The sequence below is a fragment of the Phoenix dactylifera genome, chromosome 9 (assembly GCF_009389715.1).
Source record: "Phoenix dactylifera cultivar Barhee BC4 chromosome 9, palm_55x_up_171113_PBpolish2nd_filt_p, whole genome shotgun sequence".
Taxonomy (NCBI): domain Eukaryota; kingdom Viridiplantae; phylum Streptophyta; class Magnoliopsida; order Arecales; family Arecaceae; genus Phoenix; species Phoenix dactylifera.
In genome coordinates, this window is record NC_052400.1 from 19,369,902 (window position 1) to 19,390,412 (window position 20,511).

The 20,511-nt window shown below is 40.2% G+C and overlaps 1 protein-coding gene and 1 long non-coding RNA gene across 5 annotated transcripts; both read left to right on the plus strand.

The window, feature by feature from the left end:
- The first annotated feature begins 3,861 nt into the window (after positions 1-3,861).
- Positions 3,862-9,365, plus strand: LOC103710272 (protein GRAVITROPIC IN THE LIGHT 1). Of its 3 annotated transcripts, none has more exons than XM_008795937.4 (2): positions 3,862-4,472; positions 7,292-9,365. In XM_008795937.4, the coding sequence occupies exon 2, from the start codon at positions 7,624-7,626 to the stop codon at positions 8,971-8,973; it is 1,350 nt and encodes a 449-aa protein (XP_008794159.2). In that variant the 5' UTR covers positions 3,862-4,472; positions 7,292-7,623; the 3' UTR covers positions 8,974-9,365. The 3 variants fall into 3 exon arrangements, with proteins under 3 accessions (XP_008794159.2, XP_008794158.2, XP_008794160.2); XM_008795936.4 differs by having other exon boundaries at positions 3,863-4,472; positions 7,329-9,365; XM_008795938.4 differs by having other exon boundaries at positions 3,863-4,472; positions 7,337-9,365.
- A 1,850-nt stretch (positions 9,366-11,215) lies between these two features.
- On the plus strand, positions 11,216-16,323 carry LOC120111939. 2 transcript variants are annotated; one of them, XR_005513437.1, is made up of 3 exons: positions 11,217-11,574; positions 11,725-11,842; positions 12,473-16,323. It is a non-coding gene; the product is annotated as an uncharacterized LOC120111939 (long non-coding RNA). The 2 variants fall into 2 exon arrangements; XR_005513438.1 differs by lacking the exon at positions 11,725-11,842 and having other exon boundaries at positions 11,216-11,574.
- The last annotated feature ends 4,188 nt before the right edge of the window (positions 16,324-20,511 follow it).

The window sequence follows — 20,511 nt, forward strand, 5'->3', positions numbered from 1 at the left end:
AGCTCAGAAGGCCGAAACCAGAAGGCTGCTGAGCTCATAAGCGCGAGCTCAGAAGCCCGAGCGCAGAACACCTCCCAGAAAATCGAGCCAAAGAAGGCTGGTGCTGAGCCAAGTCCTGAGGGACTTTGGAGCTCAGGAGCCATCAAAATATCTCCAAAAGGTACAGGACGCCACTTTGGCTTCAAATAATTTCAATATTTTATCTATTTTCAGGTCGGAGAATCCAAAAAACGACCTACGGGTATCTCTATCTCCAACGTCGCCCCGCTCCGAATAAGGGCGCACGATCGCCAACGAATGAAGTCCATCTTCCGTATGTCTCCAAGATCGGATTCCCGACCAAGCTCGGATCCCCCAGTTAAAGGATTAACGTCGATCTCCATCGACTAATCGAGCTCGGCTCGGTCTCCATCGACTAATCGAGCTCGGCTCGGTCTCCATCGACTAATCGAGCTCGGCTCGGTCTCCATCGACTAATCGAGCTCGGCTCGGTCTCCATCGACTAATCGAGCTCGGCTCGATCTCCATCGAGTAATCGAGCTCGGCTCGATCTCCATCGACTATCGAGCTCGGCTCGATTTCGGCTTGATCGTCAACAGACAAGGCCAAAGAAGGCCGCTGAGTCAACCTGGAGCACTTAACTCCAACTGCATGAGAGGTACACCCTACTTGGCACGCACATCTCCATATAGATTTGGCTATGTTACAGGATGATCGACGACTAGACTACTTCCTTCGCCCGAGCCAAAAAGCTGCTCGAACTCGGAAGTCGGGGGTAGTGTTGGGGGAAAAAATAGACCACCCCACACGTACAATTAAAGCACCCAAATCTGACAACAAGCCTGAGCTCATCATGCAGGCCGAGCCGAGCTCATCATGCAGGCCGAGCTCATCATGCAGGCCGAGCTCAGAAAGCCGAGCCGAGCTCATGCAAGCCGAGCTCAGAAGGCTGCCGAGCTCATCATGCAGGCCGGGCTCATCATGCAGGCCGAGCTCAGATGGCCGAAATCAGAAGGCTGCCGAGCTCGGAAGGCCGAGCTCAGCAGGCCGAGACCAGAAGGCTGCCGAGCTCAGAAGGCCGAGCTCAGCGGGCCGAGACCAGAAGGCCGAGCACAGTAGGCCGAGCACAGAAGGCTAAGACCAGCAGGACGAGACCAGAAGGCTGAGCTGACCTCAGAAGGCCGGCCTCGTCATCTATATGCTGCGGACATGCCCTGCAGCAGCCTTACCGCACCATGTTTTACTTGCCGGCCACGCCACGACATATTAATCAGGAACCATACTCTGCTACGACTGTCAACGCCTCATCATTCCCAAGAATGTACTGCACTGTGCGCCTCAAGCAAGCTCTGGCTGCACGCCATCTCCTCCCATGATGGGAACGGGCCATCCACGGCAACTCATTACTTCCACGCCCACGTCCAATCGTGACGGTAACCCATTAATTCGCCCAGTCACATCACAGGTAACCCTGCCACTCTCCCTATAAAAGGGGAGCTTCTCCCTCTAAAAAGGGGGCTGGAGGCTTCTTCCTCCCAAGGGGATTTTTCGGACTTCACATACAGTCCCTCTCTCTTCTCCAAAATTAAGCCCCCCTCTGACTTAGGCATCGGAGGGCCGGCGCCGGAAAAGCCCGGCCACCGGCTTCTTGCAGGCCCCCCACGGAGGACGCCGCCCGCCGACGGATCGCCGCCCGCCAGTTTTCGCCGGAGCTCCTCCTCCTCCTCGGTTCGCGGCCGCCCTCGGGTCCAATTTCCAGCAACAGGGTGATCCTCCCAGGATCAAGGATGATGTGGGTGGAGGTGATGAGATCACCGCGTTTGGTTGTACCACGATGATCCTATGTGGCGGTGATCCTAAATCACCTCCATTTCTCCCATCACCGTCCAACTCGGTGATGGGATACCCATCCTTGAGGTCGGAAATTCAAGATCACCCCAAGATAGTGATTCGGATTGAAAATTAAAGACAAAAATACCCTTCAATATACCATCAATATATTATGTCAATGTTATATATATATATATAAAATAATATAATGATATTATATAGTAGAAATATATTATTATATATTATATTTATATAATGAAATATTTAATATATTACTCCTATTTACCTTATTTTCCTAATCAAAATAATTATTAGTATTAAAAAATCTATTATAAGTATAAATAAAAATATTAATTCTATAATGAAAAATAACATATTTTTATAAGATTAATAACTTATAGGAGTAATAAATATATTTTTATAGAATATATTAATAATTATATATTGATAAATATATTAATATTTATTATAATATATTTTATATGATTAATAAATATATGATAAGAGCTATTAAAAGTATAATATGTGACAAAATTATAACGCTATTATAGAAATTAGCATATTGACTTACATTTTTAATTGATGAGAACTAAAAACACATAAAAAATCTATCTAAAATATATCAGGGGTATTTGTGATATTATTTGGACGGTGATCTTGGATCTCCGTACCATACCAAACAAGTTACTCATGGATACTTGAGGATTTTTAATTACTGGACCATTGCCTACCAAATACATTGATCTTAGATTACTGGGATCAAATCACCCCAGCATTCGGATCACCGGGGATCTTAGATCACCATGGTGATCCTGTTGGGGTTACCAAATGCCCCGATATATATATATATATATATATATATATATATATATATATATATATATATATATATATATATATATATATATATATATATATATATATATATATATATATATATATATATATATATATATATATAGGGCCAAGTCAAGTCGGGCCATTCTTTAATTTTTCCGCTTTTTTTGCACGGGTTTATCCCACAGGCTTATTTTTAGTGTCCCAGCCCACTAAATTAGGTTAGACTGGATGGGCCAGCTAGCCCGTAATCAACTCTAATCTTAGGAGAAAAGAGGGTCTAGCAAGGAGTGATGCTACCAACATGAGCGAATTGATTAGGAAACCAAGGTTCTTTGATAAATTCCATGCCCTACCTTATCTATTAAACGGGTCAAAAATTTAGACCCAAATCTAATCCTTCTTTTTAGAAATATAATCCAACTCAATGTACAATAAATTAAAATAAGTTAAACGGTCTAAGCATTATCATCCTTAGTTACATTGCAGGATGGACTAAGGAGGGTAGAGACCGAAGCGCTTTATTTCACTAATTCACTGTACAGAAGTGGTTACCGTCTTAGAAGCCTTCGCCTTCTTCAGGGGCAGCCGGTGGGAGTTCACGCTCAATCCCGGGCCCTTCAACGTCAAGGAGCATGTGCTTATCACCATCTTCGCCAACTCCGGCGCCGCTAAAGCCTATGCCGTCCACATCATCTCCGCTGTAAGATCTTCTACGAGAAGAACCTCACTTTCTTTGTTTCATTCGTTGTGATTGTAACCACGCAGGTAACTCTAGTGCTTTTCCTTCAAGAATTCTAGTATTTGATCGGTGGCCTTATTATTTTCTTCGCATTGAATTGGATGATCCAATTGTTTGGAGGAGAGCAGGTATTGGGATATTGATTAGAAAGAGATAAGGATGACAGAGACGGCCGGATATGGTTAAAAATTGGGTCAGATTAGATTGGTTTTCTATGCAGCGCAAGCTTGACATGAAAATTTTTTTGAGCTTCATGCCGGGCCAAAGATCATAATTTTTATCAAAAAATCAATCTAAGCTCGAACCCAATCACAGTCTAAAGCTTGATTTGGCTAGTTTGGGCTTTGGAGAGAGGAAATTGAGAGATTGACAGAGATGGAGAGGAAAAAAAAAACACCCTCATCGTACCACCGTTTTCTCTAACGGGAAACAGAGCTTCTAGAGAGATCAGCGAGGAAAGATATTTCCAGCGTTAAACGAAGGTAATTAAGTATGCGTTAAATGGACTTAAAAGAAGCGGAGAAGGGTTTTTATATCCGATTCTGCGTTCCCCGACGCACCTGCGCCCCTTCTCTTCCATTCTTGCGCCGCTTTCTCGTCTTTTCGCACTTCCACCCACTCTCTTCCTCTTGCTCTCTCCGCTCGTCTTCGAGGTTTTCTATGCGAGAAGCTCTGATTTCTGATAGAAGAAATAGAGGAAGTAGGGCGTTCCCCGACGCACCTGCGCCCCTTCTCTTCCATTCTTGCGCCGCTTTCTCGTCTTTTCGCACTTCCGCCCACTCTCTTCCTCTTGCTCTCTCCGCTCGTCTTCGAGGTTTTCTATGCGAGAAGCTCCGATTTCTGATAGATAGAAGAAATAGAGGAAGTAGGAGGCGGCGGCTCTTTAAAGATTTGATTTTGGGGTCGTTTTCTTCATAGACGAGCTCGGTTGCGCCGGCTCCGGTGAAAAGATTTCTCCTCTCGGTGACGGTCGTCTCGGAAGCGCAAGCTTCGTCGGAAAGGGATAGAAGAAGAAGGCCTGAGAAGAGCAAGAGCATAGCCCTATTCCGATCCAAGATTTCTGGTAAGTTTCCGAACCGTTCAAAAGATAGTGGTTCCTTACCTTCTTCTCTTAATCCGAGCAAAGAAAAAGATCAGTTCAGTTAAAGGGGGTTTTACTGATTCATCGATCGCTGCAATCCGAAAACGATCCAAGATCAGAAAAAATGAATTACAAAACATCCAGGACTTGTCCATCCCCTGTTTTTCGTTTGCTGTTTCGGATTTTTCCCTTTTTTTGTGGTTTTCCGTTTGCTTGATGCCGGTTTTCCGTTTCAATAGTTACCGATTATGGCCGGATGAGCGCTTGGCAGTGGCAGAATCCGCTTTGGGAAAGAGTTGTTCTGCGTCATGACTGGTGGTATGTCACAAATAGGAACCCGCTGTATTCCGTATCGGAATAAAATAAAAGAACTCTATTTTTGTAATCGAGGATGAGTCATCCGATCTGACCCAATTCATTTAGATTTGATTCGACCGACTTAGGCTAGATCCGGTCTATTTTAAAAGATCTGTGTGGCTAAGTCGCATTCTAAAATTCAACTCGTTTTATTTTTCGAGCCATGTTTGGATTTATTAATTTTTTTTCGATCAGACCTATTATTTTTTGGATGAATTTTAGATCGTTTACTCTACAACTCGGCTTGACGCGACCTAAATCCAGATATATCTTTAGGGCCCATATGAAGATTTTGGATCTTGATTTTTTCTTAATATAGCCGGTATTCCTTGAACTCTATGCGAAAACAGTTTTAAATGCAAAGGATTGGTCGTCAAGAGCTTTTCGTGAAGCTTTTCAACCACTTCTCATGCATTTGGAGCATGAGAATTTTAAGACTCGTGGTTCTGTCGCCCATCAAAATGCTAAAACGGAATCTAGAGATTGTGTTGGAATCTGTTGGAGATTTATTAAAATCAATCAATCTTGAAGCACAAGTCTCACCATCCAAATCAGTGTCCTCATGTACGCTCCAGGATCAGGAGAAGGATGACCAAATCTATTAAAATCACGTACTTCGTCAAGAAAATTAAAAACAATGTTATTTTGTTTGTTAAAAAGAACAGTATCATTCTCTCGACTGAATCTTTGGGTTACTGTACTTTATATAATTGAATATTTTGCAAACCTATAAACATAATATTTGAACCTATGAAATCAGCAGCAGTGTTTATGGCCAATTTGGTATAGGTGGCTAATTATGCTATAGAACTTTTGCTAGATTATCTGAAATCGATCCGGATCCAGACCCGATCGGACTCGAATGACGGATAGGGTCAGAAATTTTAACCGTGGATCTAACTTGATTTATTCCCATATTCTATTGGGTCGGATTTGGGTTCAATATTAAAATCTGAATAAGAAAAGTCACTTATGACTCGGTCCGGTCTTACCTATTTGCACCCCTGACTATTTGCTATCACAAGGATGTAATGCTAGAATTATACTTTACCTTGGTTTTCAACTTTAGATTACGTTACTGTTACTTATAGGTAATTATTCTTTTGAGTTGCCACTGCTGTGCTTGGGTCGCTCACGCCAAGGCTCGCCTAATTCTTTTGCCGTTATACCGGTCCTTTCCCTTGGTTGGATCTCTTTTAACGGATGGACGCTTTAACTGGCTTTGGTGCTCCGAACCGGCCCATTTACATCGCTGGACTCCTTTGCTCTAAGATCTGATTTTGTCCAAAACATTCTATCTCTTCGCTGCGTGCACTGGAAATATTCAAACCACCAATCTGATTTTTCTTTGTCAAATTAGTCATGCAAACCACCAAATTATAAGGCATAGATCTAACCCTCTCTAGATAATCATTTTTCCATCTTTGCCATGATTTTTATTTCCTCCCCTTATTAAATCCTAATTTATCTTTGTCTAGGCGTTCCAGGCACTCCACACTGGCCTGATTCATTCAATGAAAGCTAGCTTATAACTGTTAAAAGTCATCATTTATCTCATGCAAACGTGATGAATGCACTGGAAACGAACAGTTACCCCACAAGCTTATTTGAAATATTTGACATGGGTCTACATGATAAATAAACCGCAGCCTATTGAGAGGATGGTATTGAAATTATTCCCTTCATTCTCAACACTAGCATGGGGCCTTAATCAATATATGGATTTGATAGTTGGGACTTGGGACCGAGTGGTGCAGGTGGACTTGGACTGTGCTGTGTGCAAGTACGGACTATAATCTTGTTGCTGTTAAAATTCGACGTCTTCAGACAAGTTTCCGGTGAAGAACGTTTATAGAGAAGCTAGCAGGACTGCGGACTGAGTGCCTCATGGTAGCTGATCATTTTAGGGGATCTTGTGAATATGTGAGGTGTTGTTTTTTCGGTATTTTTAGATATATCTACATTAAAGATGGATGAGTCATCTGTTATAGTGAGAAAAAAAAAAAACACCTTCAGACTTCATGCTGATAGAATTTAGGCCGCAAACCAGCTATTTGTCACCACTACCATATTCTAGGTTTTTTTCATTTAAAAAGAATTATATTCTAGATTCCTCTTGGCAAGCAAAAGCTTTTGTTTTTTTCTCCCTTTTCCTCTGCATTCTAAATATAGTATTTTTTTAATGTCGGATTGCGGCATTTGTCCGATCATGCCCATGGGACATGCTCCCATCAATGCGAGAATCTCATGGAGAAAAATTATTAAATTGAATAATGGGAGATTTTTAATTTTTTTATTTGGAATATAGTGCAATTATTGTTCTTTTTTAATTAATTGAAGCTCTGTACTGTAGCTTTGTCGGCATCTTTGCTCTACGGCTTCCCCTTCCTTTCGCTTTCCCCCTCTTTAAAATCTCCTTTCCTTATTCTTTTTCATTTTTATAGCAAAATAACCCCGCTTCTAAGGGAACCTCTCCTTTAGGACAACAGAGACCGCTGCCGTCGGATTGGCTCTCGGTGCCGTTGGATTGCTTCTGGCGGACGCTTCAGCCACTCGTTCCTCTTCTCCCGTCCTCGCACCAGTTTCTTTCTAATTTTCTGAGGCTGTTCGATCTCCTCTCCCGGTCAAAATCAGGGTTTTCTCTTCCTGAATAGACGAATAGTGGAAGAGACGAGGCCGGCGCCATCTAACCTGGAGTCACCGAGCAAGCCCTTCACCAAGATGTTCCGCATCCGCCGCCGCCGGGACGCCACCGGCTCCGTCGGAGGCAGCGGTAATGGTGTCGTCCCGGGCAAAGATAGGCCAATCATGGAGAAGCTCAAGCTCTCAGGAAAACCTCAGAGACTACTTCTCCGCCATGCCCTCCGAGCCTCACAAAGGCGAGGATGAGAAGCAGCAGCAGCAGCACTCGCAGAAGAAGCTGTCCTCCAAGGATAAAGAGGCGATGGAATCCCTCCTCGCCAACCTCTTCGCCAGCATCTCCGCCATCAAGGCCGCCTACGCCCAGCTCCAGGTGGCTCAGTCCCCCTACGATCCCGACTCCATCCAGTCCGCTGACCAGGCCGTGGTCTCCGAGCTCAAGCACCTCTCCGTCCTCAAGCAGTCCTACCTCAGCAAGCAGCTCCAATCCACCGCTCCACCGGTCTCCCAGCCGGCCCTGGAGGCCCGGAACCAGGAGCAGCGCAGCCTCCTCAAGACCTACCAGATCACCACCAAGAAGCTCGAGGCCGAGCTCCAGCTCAGGGACTCCGACATCCTCTCCCTCCAAGCCCAGCTCCAAGCCCTGGAGAAGCAGAACCGAGCCCTCGACGCCAGGCTCCACCCGGGCCGCTCGCTGTCCGCGCTCGACGACCTCCACCTCTCCGGGCTGAACCCCACCCATTTCCTCACCGCGCTGCGGTACACCGTGAAATCGATCCGGTGCTTCGTCAAGCTGATGGTTAAGGAGATGGAATCAGCCGGGTGGGACCTTGACGCCGCGGCCGGATCCATCCAGCCCGACGTACTTCGCCGGAAGCCCAGCCACCGGATCTTCGCCTTCGAATCATTCGTCTGCCAGAAAATGTTCTCCGACTTCCATCGCCGGGACTTCAATCTTAGCTCCTTGGCAGACCGATCCACTTGGGACCGGCGCCGGTTCTTCGACGAGTTCACCGAGCTCAAATTCGTGAAAATAAAGCAGGCTTTCGAAGGGGGAACCCAAAAGTCGGCGTTGGGGAAGTTCATAAGGGCGAAGTATTTGGCCCTGGTCCACCCGAAGATGGAGGCGTCGTTCGTTGGTAGTCTGGAGCAGAGGGCGCTGGTGAGCTCGGGGCAGGGGTTCCCGGTGTCGGCGTTCTTCTCCGGCTTCGCGGAGATGGCGAGGCGCGTGTGGCTCCTCCACTGCCTCTTCTTCTCGTTCGGGCCGGGGGAGGGGTCCATCTTCCAGGCCCGGCAGGGCTGCCGGTTCTCGGAGGTTTACATGGAGAGCGTGGCGGAGGAGGAGGACGACGACGACGACGCTGCCGGACTGAGGCCCCCCACCGTGGGGTTCACGGTGGTCCCCGGTTTCCGGGTGGGGAAGACGCTGATACAGTGTAAAGTCTCCATCGCATCATCTGCGCCTCAGATGGGTGGGCGGTCATGACCCTTCTCCAAGATAGGGTGGAGATCTTGATGAGCCATCGGACGGCGCTGGAGGCACCTAAGCCTGTTGTTGCCATCCCGGATTTTGCCAAGTGGGCCCTGCGGTACTTGTCCCGGGATGTGGGGCGGTGGGGAGACAGGTCTGATGGAAAAGGTGGAAAGGACTCTCCAAGCGGCTATTAATAGTAAACAGAATGATAATATTATGTATTATTATTTTTTATAATTAAAGCGAGTATTTATTAGGTCTATGTGGATTGATAGATAATGACAGATGGCATATTAGTTTATAGTGTGGGGGAATGCCGTGTGTGGGAAACTTAGTGGCGTTTTGTCTGGTTGGACATTTTGTTAGAATAAAAATAATGGTGGTTGGTCTTGGGGGAAATAGAATACTAGTATTATTTGGGTGGATGGTCGAGCAAATGGGCGTCACGGAACATGAGATGCAGGTGCTGCGTAATTCTCCAGTGCGTCGACATCTTAGAATGGGTGGTTTTTGTTGGCATTTGCGCTCCGTGGCTGTCCCGGTGGACACCGTGTTCTTGGCACCGTCTGTCCTTCGTGGGCTGCTCCTGGGATTCTTCCATTGTTAATTTTCCTTGGGGATGATGAAGGGCGTCATCAGTCTTAAGAATGGCTCAGTTTATTTCACCGACAAAGTAGCAGTACAAAACCTAATTCAGACGGGACCAGATCTAGATATCGCTTCTCTTCATCTACAATATCGCTTCTCTCTTTGTTATCATCCTTGCTGTTCTCTTTTTTGGTTCGTTGCCGCCATGGATCTGATTTTTTATTGGATCAGATCTAGATTCAAAATTAGAATTCGAATAAGATACCGAGCTGGATTGGAATTACTCGTGACAGACTTCTAGTCGTGCCACGATCTAACACCCTGGTGTCAGTTAATTTAATATTCATTACTACCTTGGTTCAAGAAAAAAAAAAATATTTTGCTGCAGTCGGATCTGGGCGGTCAATCAGATAGGTCGCCAATTTCGGCGCCATTACCATGGTCGTCGTTGCACTTGGTGCAGTAGGCCTCCTATTTCTATGCTTGACGACGATGACCCATGCCGGCTATTTTAGACCGGACTTTTGTGTTTAGTTTTGAGTCTCCAACGGGCTAAGCAATTGGAGATGATCGCCTTGCGTTACCAAGATATGTAAAATTTGAAAATAAATGATAAAAACTCCAGTTGTTTTTAAAACTTAAAGAATTGATGAGAAGAAAGGAAATATTTGGAAAAGCCTTTACTTGATAACTTTGCATGGGACGGGGTGTTACCGAGTGAAGGCAACAGGCCGTGGGCAAGTCACCGCCTCTCCGTGGTGTTAGGGTCGAACCAAGTCGTGCGAACGTTGAAGTTGATCTCAAGTGTACTTTCTCATAATTTACTTCGAGATCCAAATGATGACGATTTTATATTAAATTATAATATTTAGTATGAAAATAGATAAAAAAATTATAAAATAAATGATAGATTTAATATCTATTTTTTTAAAAATGTAAAATAAATACTACTATAAAGATAATATTTATTTTTTCTATGCTGGATTACCGAATGAAGGTAATCTAAAATTATCATTTCTCGACGAAAATATCCACACTTATAACATATTAATATTATATCAATTATATTATATAATTAATATTAATTATATTAATATATTATAATATATATTAAAACAATATTTGTAAATAGTAATGTATTTAATATGTTGATATATTTATTAATAAATAAATAGCAAATATTTATTAATTATCAATACATCTAATTTAGGATTTATTAATAACTAGTATATTTATTTATATACCAAAATATTTTAAAATTAATTTATAGTAAGAAATATATTTTCTAATATATATAAAATTAATTTAAAATATTTATTAACACATATAAAATATATTTTAATATTCAAAATAGCCAATATTGACGGAATTTATATAAGTGGGCCATAAATGGCTAATAAATAGACTAAAAAAATAGTATTACTTAAATTCTCTATTCAAAGGTATTGTTATAAAATTGTAAGACTATTTCAAACCAAGCAAAGTATTTTTTTTTTCGATGCTATTTTTTAGAGTAATTTTTCTACTAATCAAATATGATAAAATTTATTTTCTTCAATAATTATTTATTATCTTATAATCCGACATACTCCAACCAAAGGAACACTAAGGGTTAAGCACAAGATTAACCTAAAACTTACATATCTAAACTGGGAGAACGTGTATTGAGATCTTGTGCGGAGGATACAGCTGGCTCACCAGTCAATATAAATTCATAAATCGGATCACCGTGTGATGAATTTAATTAAAAAATACATATAACGACATAAATGTCTTGGATGGATGGTTGTCAATCGGCTTGCTTCCTTTTTGTTCAAAGTACTCTCGGACTAGGTGAGTTCGTTTTTTCGGATAACACCAACCAAAGGTGAGCGTCTGAGGGAGAACATTTATCGGATTCTGAAGTGAGAGATCGACGGGCTCCGGCCTTTGCCTTCGTGTCGTCGTCTCGTCGATCTTCAGGTGCGATTCCCAGTCTGAACGCGAAATAGCGGACAAGTTGGGCGCCTATGGAGTCGTTACAAGGTAATCGTTTCGTTGCCTCAACAGCTTCCGCTTAATAACTTTCGTGCCCTTTCCTCCCTTCTTCTGATTAATTCCTTTTTATAGTTTTATCCCTTCTTCTTGTAGTTTTTAGATGTACCATGTTTCATGCTAAATTCCTTCTCTTGGCAGCTTGAACTGTGGGCTTGCTGTCATTGCACGCCACGCGTTTGATGTTTTGCTTCATGGAATCTGACCACGGTGATGCGTGAATATGCTGTTTTAAGTAATTCTTGTGGTTGAAACCAATGTAAGTTATTCTAATATACGGAATTCCTCCAATTTGATTGCTCCCTAACTTCTAAACCAAAAAATGCGTGGCTATCTTTAGTCTACCCACCCGCGATCTCATCCTTAACTTACCTCACAAAACAACGGAACTACCTGATTCTTGAAAAGGACCGAAATGTCGTTCATGTTGGGTGCATGGTTGAAACTTGGATCACTGGAATTGCATGAACTTGAATCGGCTTTGTCAGAGATTGATCATTGTGTTTGGTTAAAAGCAACTAATGTTTTTTTATTAACCGTGGTTAAGTCGCCATATTTTCCTCTACATCCTCAGGCCACAGTTAGAACTCTCCTATTGCTTGTTTCAAATAAATAGGCACTGAGGGCAAGCTTTGAACACTGTATTCAGGTCGTGGATATCATTGCCATATACATATATATTACCTGGTGCATATGCCATTTTACTTGTTCGAACATGTGTAGTTTACCTGTAGCTCAATTGATATTTGCAGCCCTGCACGTTCATTTAATCGTAGTCTGCTGGTCTTTCTATTTAGACTTTGTATGGATGCTGAAACAATTTGGTTGTTAGTTATGAAAGCAGCTGATACTAATGGTCTGTTTTGAATAACAACTTTTACCATCTCAGTGTATGGATAGCAAGGAATTCACCAGGCTACACATTTGCAGAGTTCGATGCCTGTCAGAAAGCAGATCATGCAATTTCTGCTTTAGATGGTGAGATGCAATCACCTCCTTTACCTTTGTTCAAAATAGTGTTCAATCTTCTAAATTTTTACTATCACCCAAGTCATCTTTTTATTTGTCCTTCAAGTTTTCTAGATGCTTGCAGTTGTTTTGTTTGATTTTCTAAAAAGTATATTGTCTTGTCTCACATGCTAGCATGAGTGGCTGGCTTTAAATAGTGGTGCATGGACATGAATCCTAGAATCATACTTGGATGCATATCCAAGTGCCTGACCGGGCAAGAGAAAAATGGGAATACATAGGACAATATATAATTTTAACTAAATTATATTTAAACCTTTAAATATCATTGACTTGGATATTAAGAAGAAAATATTAAAAAGATAGTTTGTTATGGTCTTCTATTCTACATTTTTATCATCCAGGCTTCCAATTTAACTAAAGGATATAAGTAAAATGGCATTTTGTAAAGTTATTGCAATAGCTACATCCCCACCAATTTCTGAAAAAAGAGTAGACACTCTGTTATAATGTCAATGTGGAGGGTCAAACTCATTGTTGGAAGAGTCCAACTATCTACCAATCTTTAAAAGTTATTGCCAGAGAACATCATAACTGTCTAGGAGTTTTATCCAATTCATATGTATCTAACATGGATTTTTGGAGTTGTCCAAGTAATACAGGCTTTAAATTCTCGCCCTATAGAGAAACAAGTTAGTGATTGATAAGCAATGTCATTGTTTATTAGTGATTATTAGGTAATAATCTAAAGGACTCAAAAGTTATTTTGAATTGTATTTAATTTCACCCTCTACTTTGATTGTAACGCAGTACTATTGATATATTGGAAAAGAAATCCGTACCACATCTTAACGACCAAACTTTACTTTTGCATGTTTGTACTATGACCATGGACAATAGTTAGTTTTCCTTCTTTAATAGTTCATATTTTATAAGATAATTTCCAGAATCTGTCTAAATTTCAAAAGCTAGATTATCATGGCTGAACAAGCAAACTTATGCTTGCATGGTATGACTCCAATTATGGAAAGCAAACTTTCTCCATGATTGAAAGCATTGTTGATAAAACTTAATTCCACCATATTTACCTCTTACAACACCATTTATGAAATCTTTCAACAAAACAGAGCCATTCAGATTTCATGACAACAACTACTTTGATTTTCTGGTATGTATTGTTGGAAAACTGATATCTGTAAGAATTTGAGACTTATTGCACTATCAGTATACAGCTTAATTTTAGCATATTCTGCACTCCATATAGATGATCTTCTTAATACCAACAAATTCAAGTAGCTGATACTAATATCTGATTATTTATTATCCTTAACTGAGACTATACATGTATACCTTGCAAAGAGGTGACTGTTTAGGAAAAATGTTTGGCTATCCAGTCATTAGAAAGGTATTGTGACATACCATTGCGCAACCTTTATCGCGAGGATCCTTATCTTATGCTTGTTGGCTTAGACACTGCGAGAGATGCTGGAAATTCATGAAATCTCTTGGCCTTTTAGATGTATTCCATATATTTGTTTCTGTTAGTTTGGGCATCATCTTGTCAGCTGACCTCAATAAGCTTGGCGAGATTCTACTCAGGATCATTGTGATATTTTGTCTTTAGTCATGCTGTGGCTGAAGGTCTGGATGGTTATCATCTTGACACAGAGTAGGTTGAGTAGGTTGATTGATGTGCAGCGCATAAGTGGTCTAACCATCATATTTGTCTCACTAAGCATTTCATCTGATAGATGCCATGACATCTTATTCTAACTGATGCACTGTCCACTTGAGGCCAGTTCGTTTAGGTTTGCAGATTCATGATTTTTCCTTACATGATGTGGTTCCACAGCCTAAAGTATTATAAATCAAGAAATAAGTGGGAATTTATTATAAACTTCTCTGCACTGTCCACTTTTTTTGTGAAATTTATTCAACATAATTATATTAATGAACATGCCATCAAGGCCAAAAAAAAATTAAAAATCAAGTGAACATTTACAGAACTAAAAGTAGAATCTGTTTTGTCATGAGAAAGTGGAGAAGCAACATAGAACTATACTTTTTTATTTGTCTAGAAGGAAAGAAAAAAACTATAATTCTAATTTGTTTTTGGAAGCTTTCATGCACAAGTACAACATTCACGAGTCACATGCTCAGATTTTATCACATTGGTCTAGCTTAAGCTACTCAGATTATTATGTGTAGTTTTTGAAAATCTCACACTAGGAGGGTCCTGCTGCAAAACTGAAAAGGTCAGTTGCAGCCAGGTGGCCTACTCTATTGCTTATCCACTTTGATTTCATTCAAGTATGAAGCACCATAAGGGGTTATTTTGGACTTAATGGGGCCTAATAAGAAACTGCATTTATGTCTAAGGCACAATTTACAAGCCAAGAACAAACAGAATACCACAAGTCAAGATGTGGACCTACAGGATTTATTCTTAAAAATGTCTAATTATGTCAAAATTTGTCACCATCATTATCAAACATGTGTATTGCTTTTCGATAAATTTGATATGATAATTATCAAACATCCACGTCTTAGTACCAACTGCTTTCCTGCATCGGATTGGGACATTACTAATCATTCACGTTCACATGGGTAGTCATGCTGAGCACTCGATGGACCTCCATAATTCTACCCATTGTGGACCTTGAGGACTTCCTGGAAGATGATTAATTAGGAAAAGTTAGATATCACATTCCGTCTCCATGCACCAAAGAAAGTCTGCAACCAGATTGCCAGAATGTTGCATTCGAAATCTATTAGGCGCCATGGAAAATATTTAGGCTTTCCATTTGTTAGCAGATCTAAGAGGCTTACTTTTAAAGAAATCATAGAGTGGGTGAAGAATTAGTTGCATTGCTGGATGGAGAAATTGTTTCTGGCAAGTACGAATGTTTTTGTCAAAGCTATAGCTCAAGCAGTCCCACTTATATGATGAATTGTTTCAAATTGCCTATTTTATGTGAAGAATTGAATAGTCTGATGAGCAATTTTTGGTGGGGCCAAATGACGGATGGGAGGAAAATACATTGGGTTAGACAGGTAAACTTTGCCATTCCAAAAAGGAGGGTGGCATGGGTTTTCGGGACTTAATAGGCCTTCAATATGGCACTTTTAACTAAATGGGGGGCCATATTTCTTTGAAATCAGAACCATTATTTGACAGAGCCTATAAGACAAGAACACTCTTTGAATTGTTCATTCTTAGAAGCCCCACTTAGTTGTGATCCTTCGTACTCATGGAGAAGCATTTGGGAGGCAAAGGCGATTTTAAAGGATCGGGTTGGTTGCCTACAACTCTTCCTTTTGAAGTGGTCTCAACTCAGAAAACTCTTTGATACGGATGCAAATGTTAGTTGCCTAATTGATAAGAATTGAAAGCATACCTATATATATATATACATATTACCCCATGAAGCTGAATTAATTAGAAAAATTCCTTAGAGAAACCCGACCGCGTGGAGATCATATTTTGTGGTATTTTACTTCTTCTGAGCAATTTACTGTTGAATGTGCTTATCATGTAGCCTGGAAATGGGAGAAGGGTTCAGCTAAGAATTCATCAAGTTTAGGTATGTACAGAAGCTCTTTCATGATAATTTGGCAGTTCCTTTGGAAATTTAATGTCCCATATAAAGTCGAATTATTTCTTTGGAAAGCTTGTATAGATATCTTACCGACAAAATGTAATCTGGTAAAAGGAATTAAATGTGGATAAGCATTTCGAATTGTGTGGCTGTCCAGCAGAGATTATAGTGCATGTGCTTCGAGAAAAAAAATGCCCTTTTGCATGTCAATTTTTTCTCTTTATGGTTTAGATCCTATATGAGCCAAGGTCTGTCATTGAAGGATTGGTGGAGGTGTATGAAAGGTGGAATTTTGTGGGATAACAGCTAGGTCAAGTAACTTTGTCTTCAAAGAAAAGTAGAGGGATCCATTAGATACTACCATAGATGAAAATTTAGAATGATTTTCCGAGAGCTTAAGATTTTGTAGTCCAAAGGAGAACTCTGTCGACTCATTGGAAACCTTCTTCTAACAATTATTACAAGCTCAATGTTGATGGTGCAATATTTACAAATGAAGCAGTCACAGGAACAAAGGTTGTTATTAGGAATTACTTGGGGGAGTTCATTGCTGGGATGTCAAAAAGAATAGGTATTCTGAACTCTGCTGAATACGGTGAAGCATTAGCTACAAGAAAGGGTCGTCAATTTGCATTAGACTTGGGTATCACTACTATTGTGCTAGAAGGGGATGTCCAAAACATTTTGACTGCTACTGCAAAATAACAACTTGATTTCTCTAATATGGGAGCAATTATTGGAGATACAAAACTGACTTAAAGAAATTCCAGGAGCTGTGTCATCTCTCCTGTGAAGCAATATGTGAATCTGGCTGTTCATCTTTTAGCTAAAATTGCTTGCTTTATTGATGATGAATCAGTTTGGTTGGAGGATGCTCTCTCTTTTATTTTGAATAAATTGTTGAAAGATGTGACGAATTCCATGACTTGTTATCATCTTTCCATCAAAAAAATATTAGTGTAATTATTAATTACAAATAAGAATTACTTATTTGCAGCATGGTGGTAGATTAAAATACTAAATATTGTTTTTTCAATATAACTCCTACCACTTAGTAAGAATCTAGGACCTCATTCAAAAAAGGCCAATTGTAAAATATTATATGAGTTCTGTAGCATTGTTTAAATACCGAAGATCTATTCGATGTATAACTGGTATGGGATTAGACATGCTTGCATAGGGTCCTCAATCCAGGTGCAGTGGGTGTCACGTGTCAACTCAAATAGTGGGTTTAGGGCCTGACAATTTTGGTATATATTTTTTGCTCATGTATACTAAAATTTAGAATGGGAATCGACTAGTTATAGTCTTAAAAATTCAGAAGATGTGTGTCAATCATTGGATAATCATTAGAGTCTAGCCTCCAAATAAGTGCATTTCATGGAGCATCCGAACCTCAGAACTCTTTTCTACCTGATATTTGCCCGTGTGTAGCGTGGAGAACCATAGTTATATCTTTCCATGTATATCCTAATGCGGCTGAGACTTAACTATTCCAATATTGGTCTCTGCTTCACCATTCATGCTTCTGGTTCCACGCTGAGTGCTACTCCCAAAAGGCCCACAAGTAGGATATTTACATGAAATATAACATGATTGTTTGCACTAACTTTATATATCACACGTATATATGAATTCATCAAGCATCTTTTATATGATGGGCAGCGTATAATTAGAAATGCTTTGAACCTTACTGGAAGTGAGGCTTGAAGCATATGTTAAACTTAATTCGAACGAGCTTTACTGTTTAATGGATACACCCCTTAAGGCTCTAGATTCGTTGGAAAAGGGGATGCTGCAACCGGGAATTATGTTTAGGATTCCAAAAGTAAAGAAAAAAAAAAAACTAAATGGCGGATTGGATAATATCTGTTGGATCCATTTTTGTATATGAATCGATCGGGATGTAGATAAAAATTTGAACATACAACTAGCATCTATGTCCATATGTGTCAAAAGAAAAATGAATATGAATATGAATATGGATAGACACACATATGACCTTTATTCTATTTATAACTCTATTTAATATTATATAACACTCATGAATTTTTTAAAAAATATATATAATCATATTAACATGTTATTAATTTGATTTATTATTCGCTTATTAATATTTTTGATTTTTTGGTCATAAAATTTTATTATCTGATTTATATCCGTATTTATATTTATATCTTTAGTATCTGATTTGTATTCGTATCTATTTAAAATAATTATAAATATAAATTTTTGCATCCGACTAATATCCGTATCTGTATTTGTTAAATAAAATAAGTATGGATATATATATATTGGTGTCGAATCCATATCCAATCCAGATTCAGCCTTAGTGGATTAGTACTAAGGCATATATGTCCATGGACTTTTTTCAGCTAAGTTTCTGCCATCTAGAATCCAAAAATACAAATAAGATGTACTCGAATACCCTAAACAGGCGCACAAGGGCACATAATCATTATCACATCCCACATCAAATGACTGTTCATAAAATTTGGAAGTCTAGATACCATCTTTTAATGCAAAAAAAATATAATGTATATTCAAAAAAAACACACAAACGAATAACACAAAATTAAGAAAACTCATTGACAACAATAATTCTATATTTGTTAGTTCACATTTAATAAAAAATGCCTCAATGGAAAAAATTGCTAAGAAACTGTGTCAGTGGTTGCATCCGCAAGGGTTATCTAAGAGAATTTTGGATGCAACATGCACTGGTGCCGTCTGGTATGGAGATGCAAAAAAGAAGAGCAGGTGTCAAGGGATGGTTCCTCATGAGCATTTAGGATCATTACTGCTTACAAAATATTCCTTATCTTCCATTAGTCATGTGCATAAACATGCCAAATACCACATATTATTATTAAGATTGATCAAGGCATTGGAGAAGAAGTGCTATTAATTTACTAGATTAATGTAGTTTGATTTGAGTTTTTTTTTTTTTTTTGGTTGAGGACCAAATTTATGAAAAAAAAGGGAAAATAAATTAGAGTACGAATCATATCATAGACATAGGTGACTTTTAGTAGAGTTACATCAGCCAGCTTGCACTCGATATGAGACATTAGTGCTTGCTTACACCTAGCTTTCCTATGCTTAACGCCCTACTAAGACTTAGGATCTCCTACTAATTGGCATTATCCGGTTGGACTTTCGTGCACCTTAGCATCTAATATCCACATTAAATATTTCCCCACTACCAAAACGATAAGGACTAAACCAAATCCAAAAAAAAAGAAAAGAAGTGAAAGTAAAACCTAACCCTCTACATCTCTGCAATGAAGTCAATAGCCTTGTGCTGTATTCTTCTTTGTCATGTACCCTCCATACAACTGGTTTAGATGGCTTTTGGTCCCTTGAGATCACACCAAGTGGACTGCACGGTTTACTGAATAAAGCAAAAAACAAGGTCGAAGGAACTTGTATCGGGCATTGTATCGGTTTTCGGCTGCACGAATCGGTACGGTTGTGTCGGGCTTGTACCGACAGAAGGCATGATACTATGGAAGAAAGAAATGATACTATAGAAGAAAGAAAAAGAGATGGAGGGAGGCTGGCAGAGGGCGGCGGAGAACCGGTGGAGGCCGCAATAGAAACAGGAGTCCGACTTCACCGAATTCTTGTTTCGTTCGAGATCGGAAAACCGGTCGCGGCCTCGCCTGCCGCGGCCTCTGCTGGCCCTCCGTCGGCGTTTCGATATTTTTCTCTCTTTCTCCATCGCTCACTTGCTTTTTTCTTCTTTTTCTCCGGCTCTGACAATGAATTTCATTTTCGTTGTTAGAACTGTACCGGTGAGTACAGTTCGAAATGGCCGGAATCATTTGGCTTGGGACATTTCGTTGACCTTGACAAAATGGTTTATTATAACTTTATCCAATTTAACCATTGGTAGTGCCGCATGACGGTAGCTCAGTGGTGTCCCCCTCCTCACAGATTGGACATGAGTGTGAAATGCATGTTAGCACAAGAGCTTGGCAGCTACTGATAATTCTATACTTGGCTTGTGCACGATATTAAATTGTCCAAAAAATAGTATTAGCCTATCGATTGCATCTATCCTCCATCTAGAGAAGGCTCCGAGTTCACACGTAGCTTTGAAAGGTGTAGCGCATGAATTGGACCCGGATGATTCCTGCAATTCTTTTCTTTGCTTTTGACATGAATATTTTTTTAACTAAAGAATAAATCATGTTATTGTCCACAAAGAGTTTTGTAGCAGGTTCACCTCAACTTTAGAAAAATAAATCCCATAAACAAAAGGCGATCATGTCACTAATCTTATCATCTCAGTGTGGACTATGGACCGTGACGTGCAAATTCCTATTGTAAGCTCTTCTCTAATGCTTCTATGCAC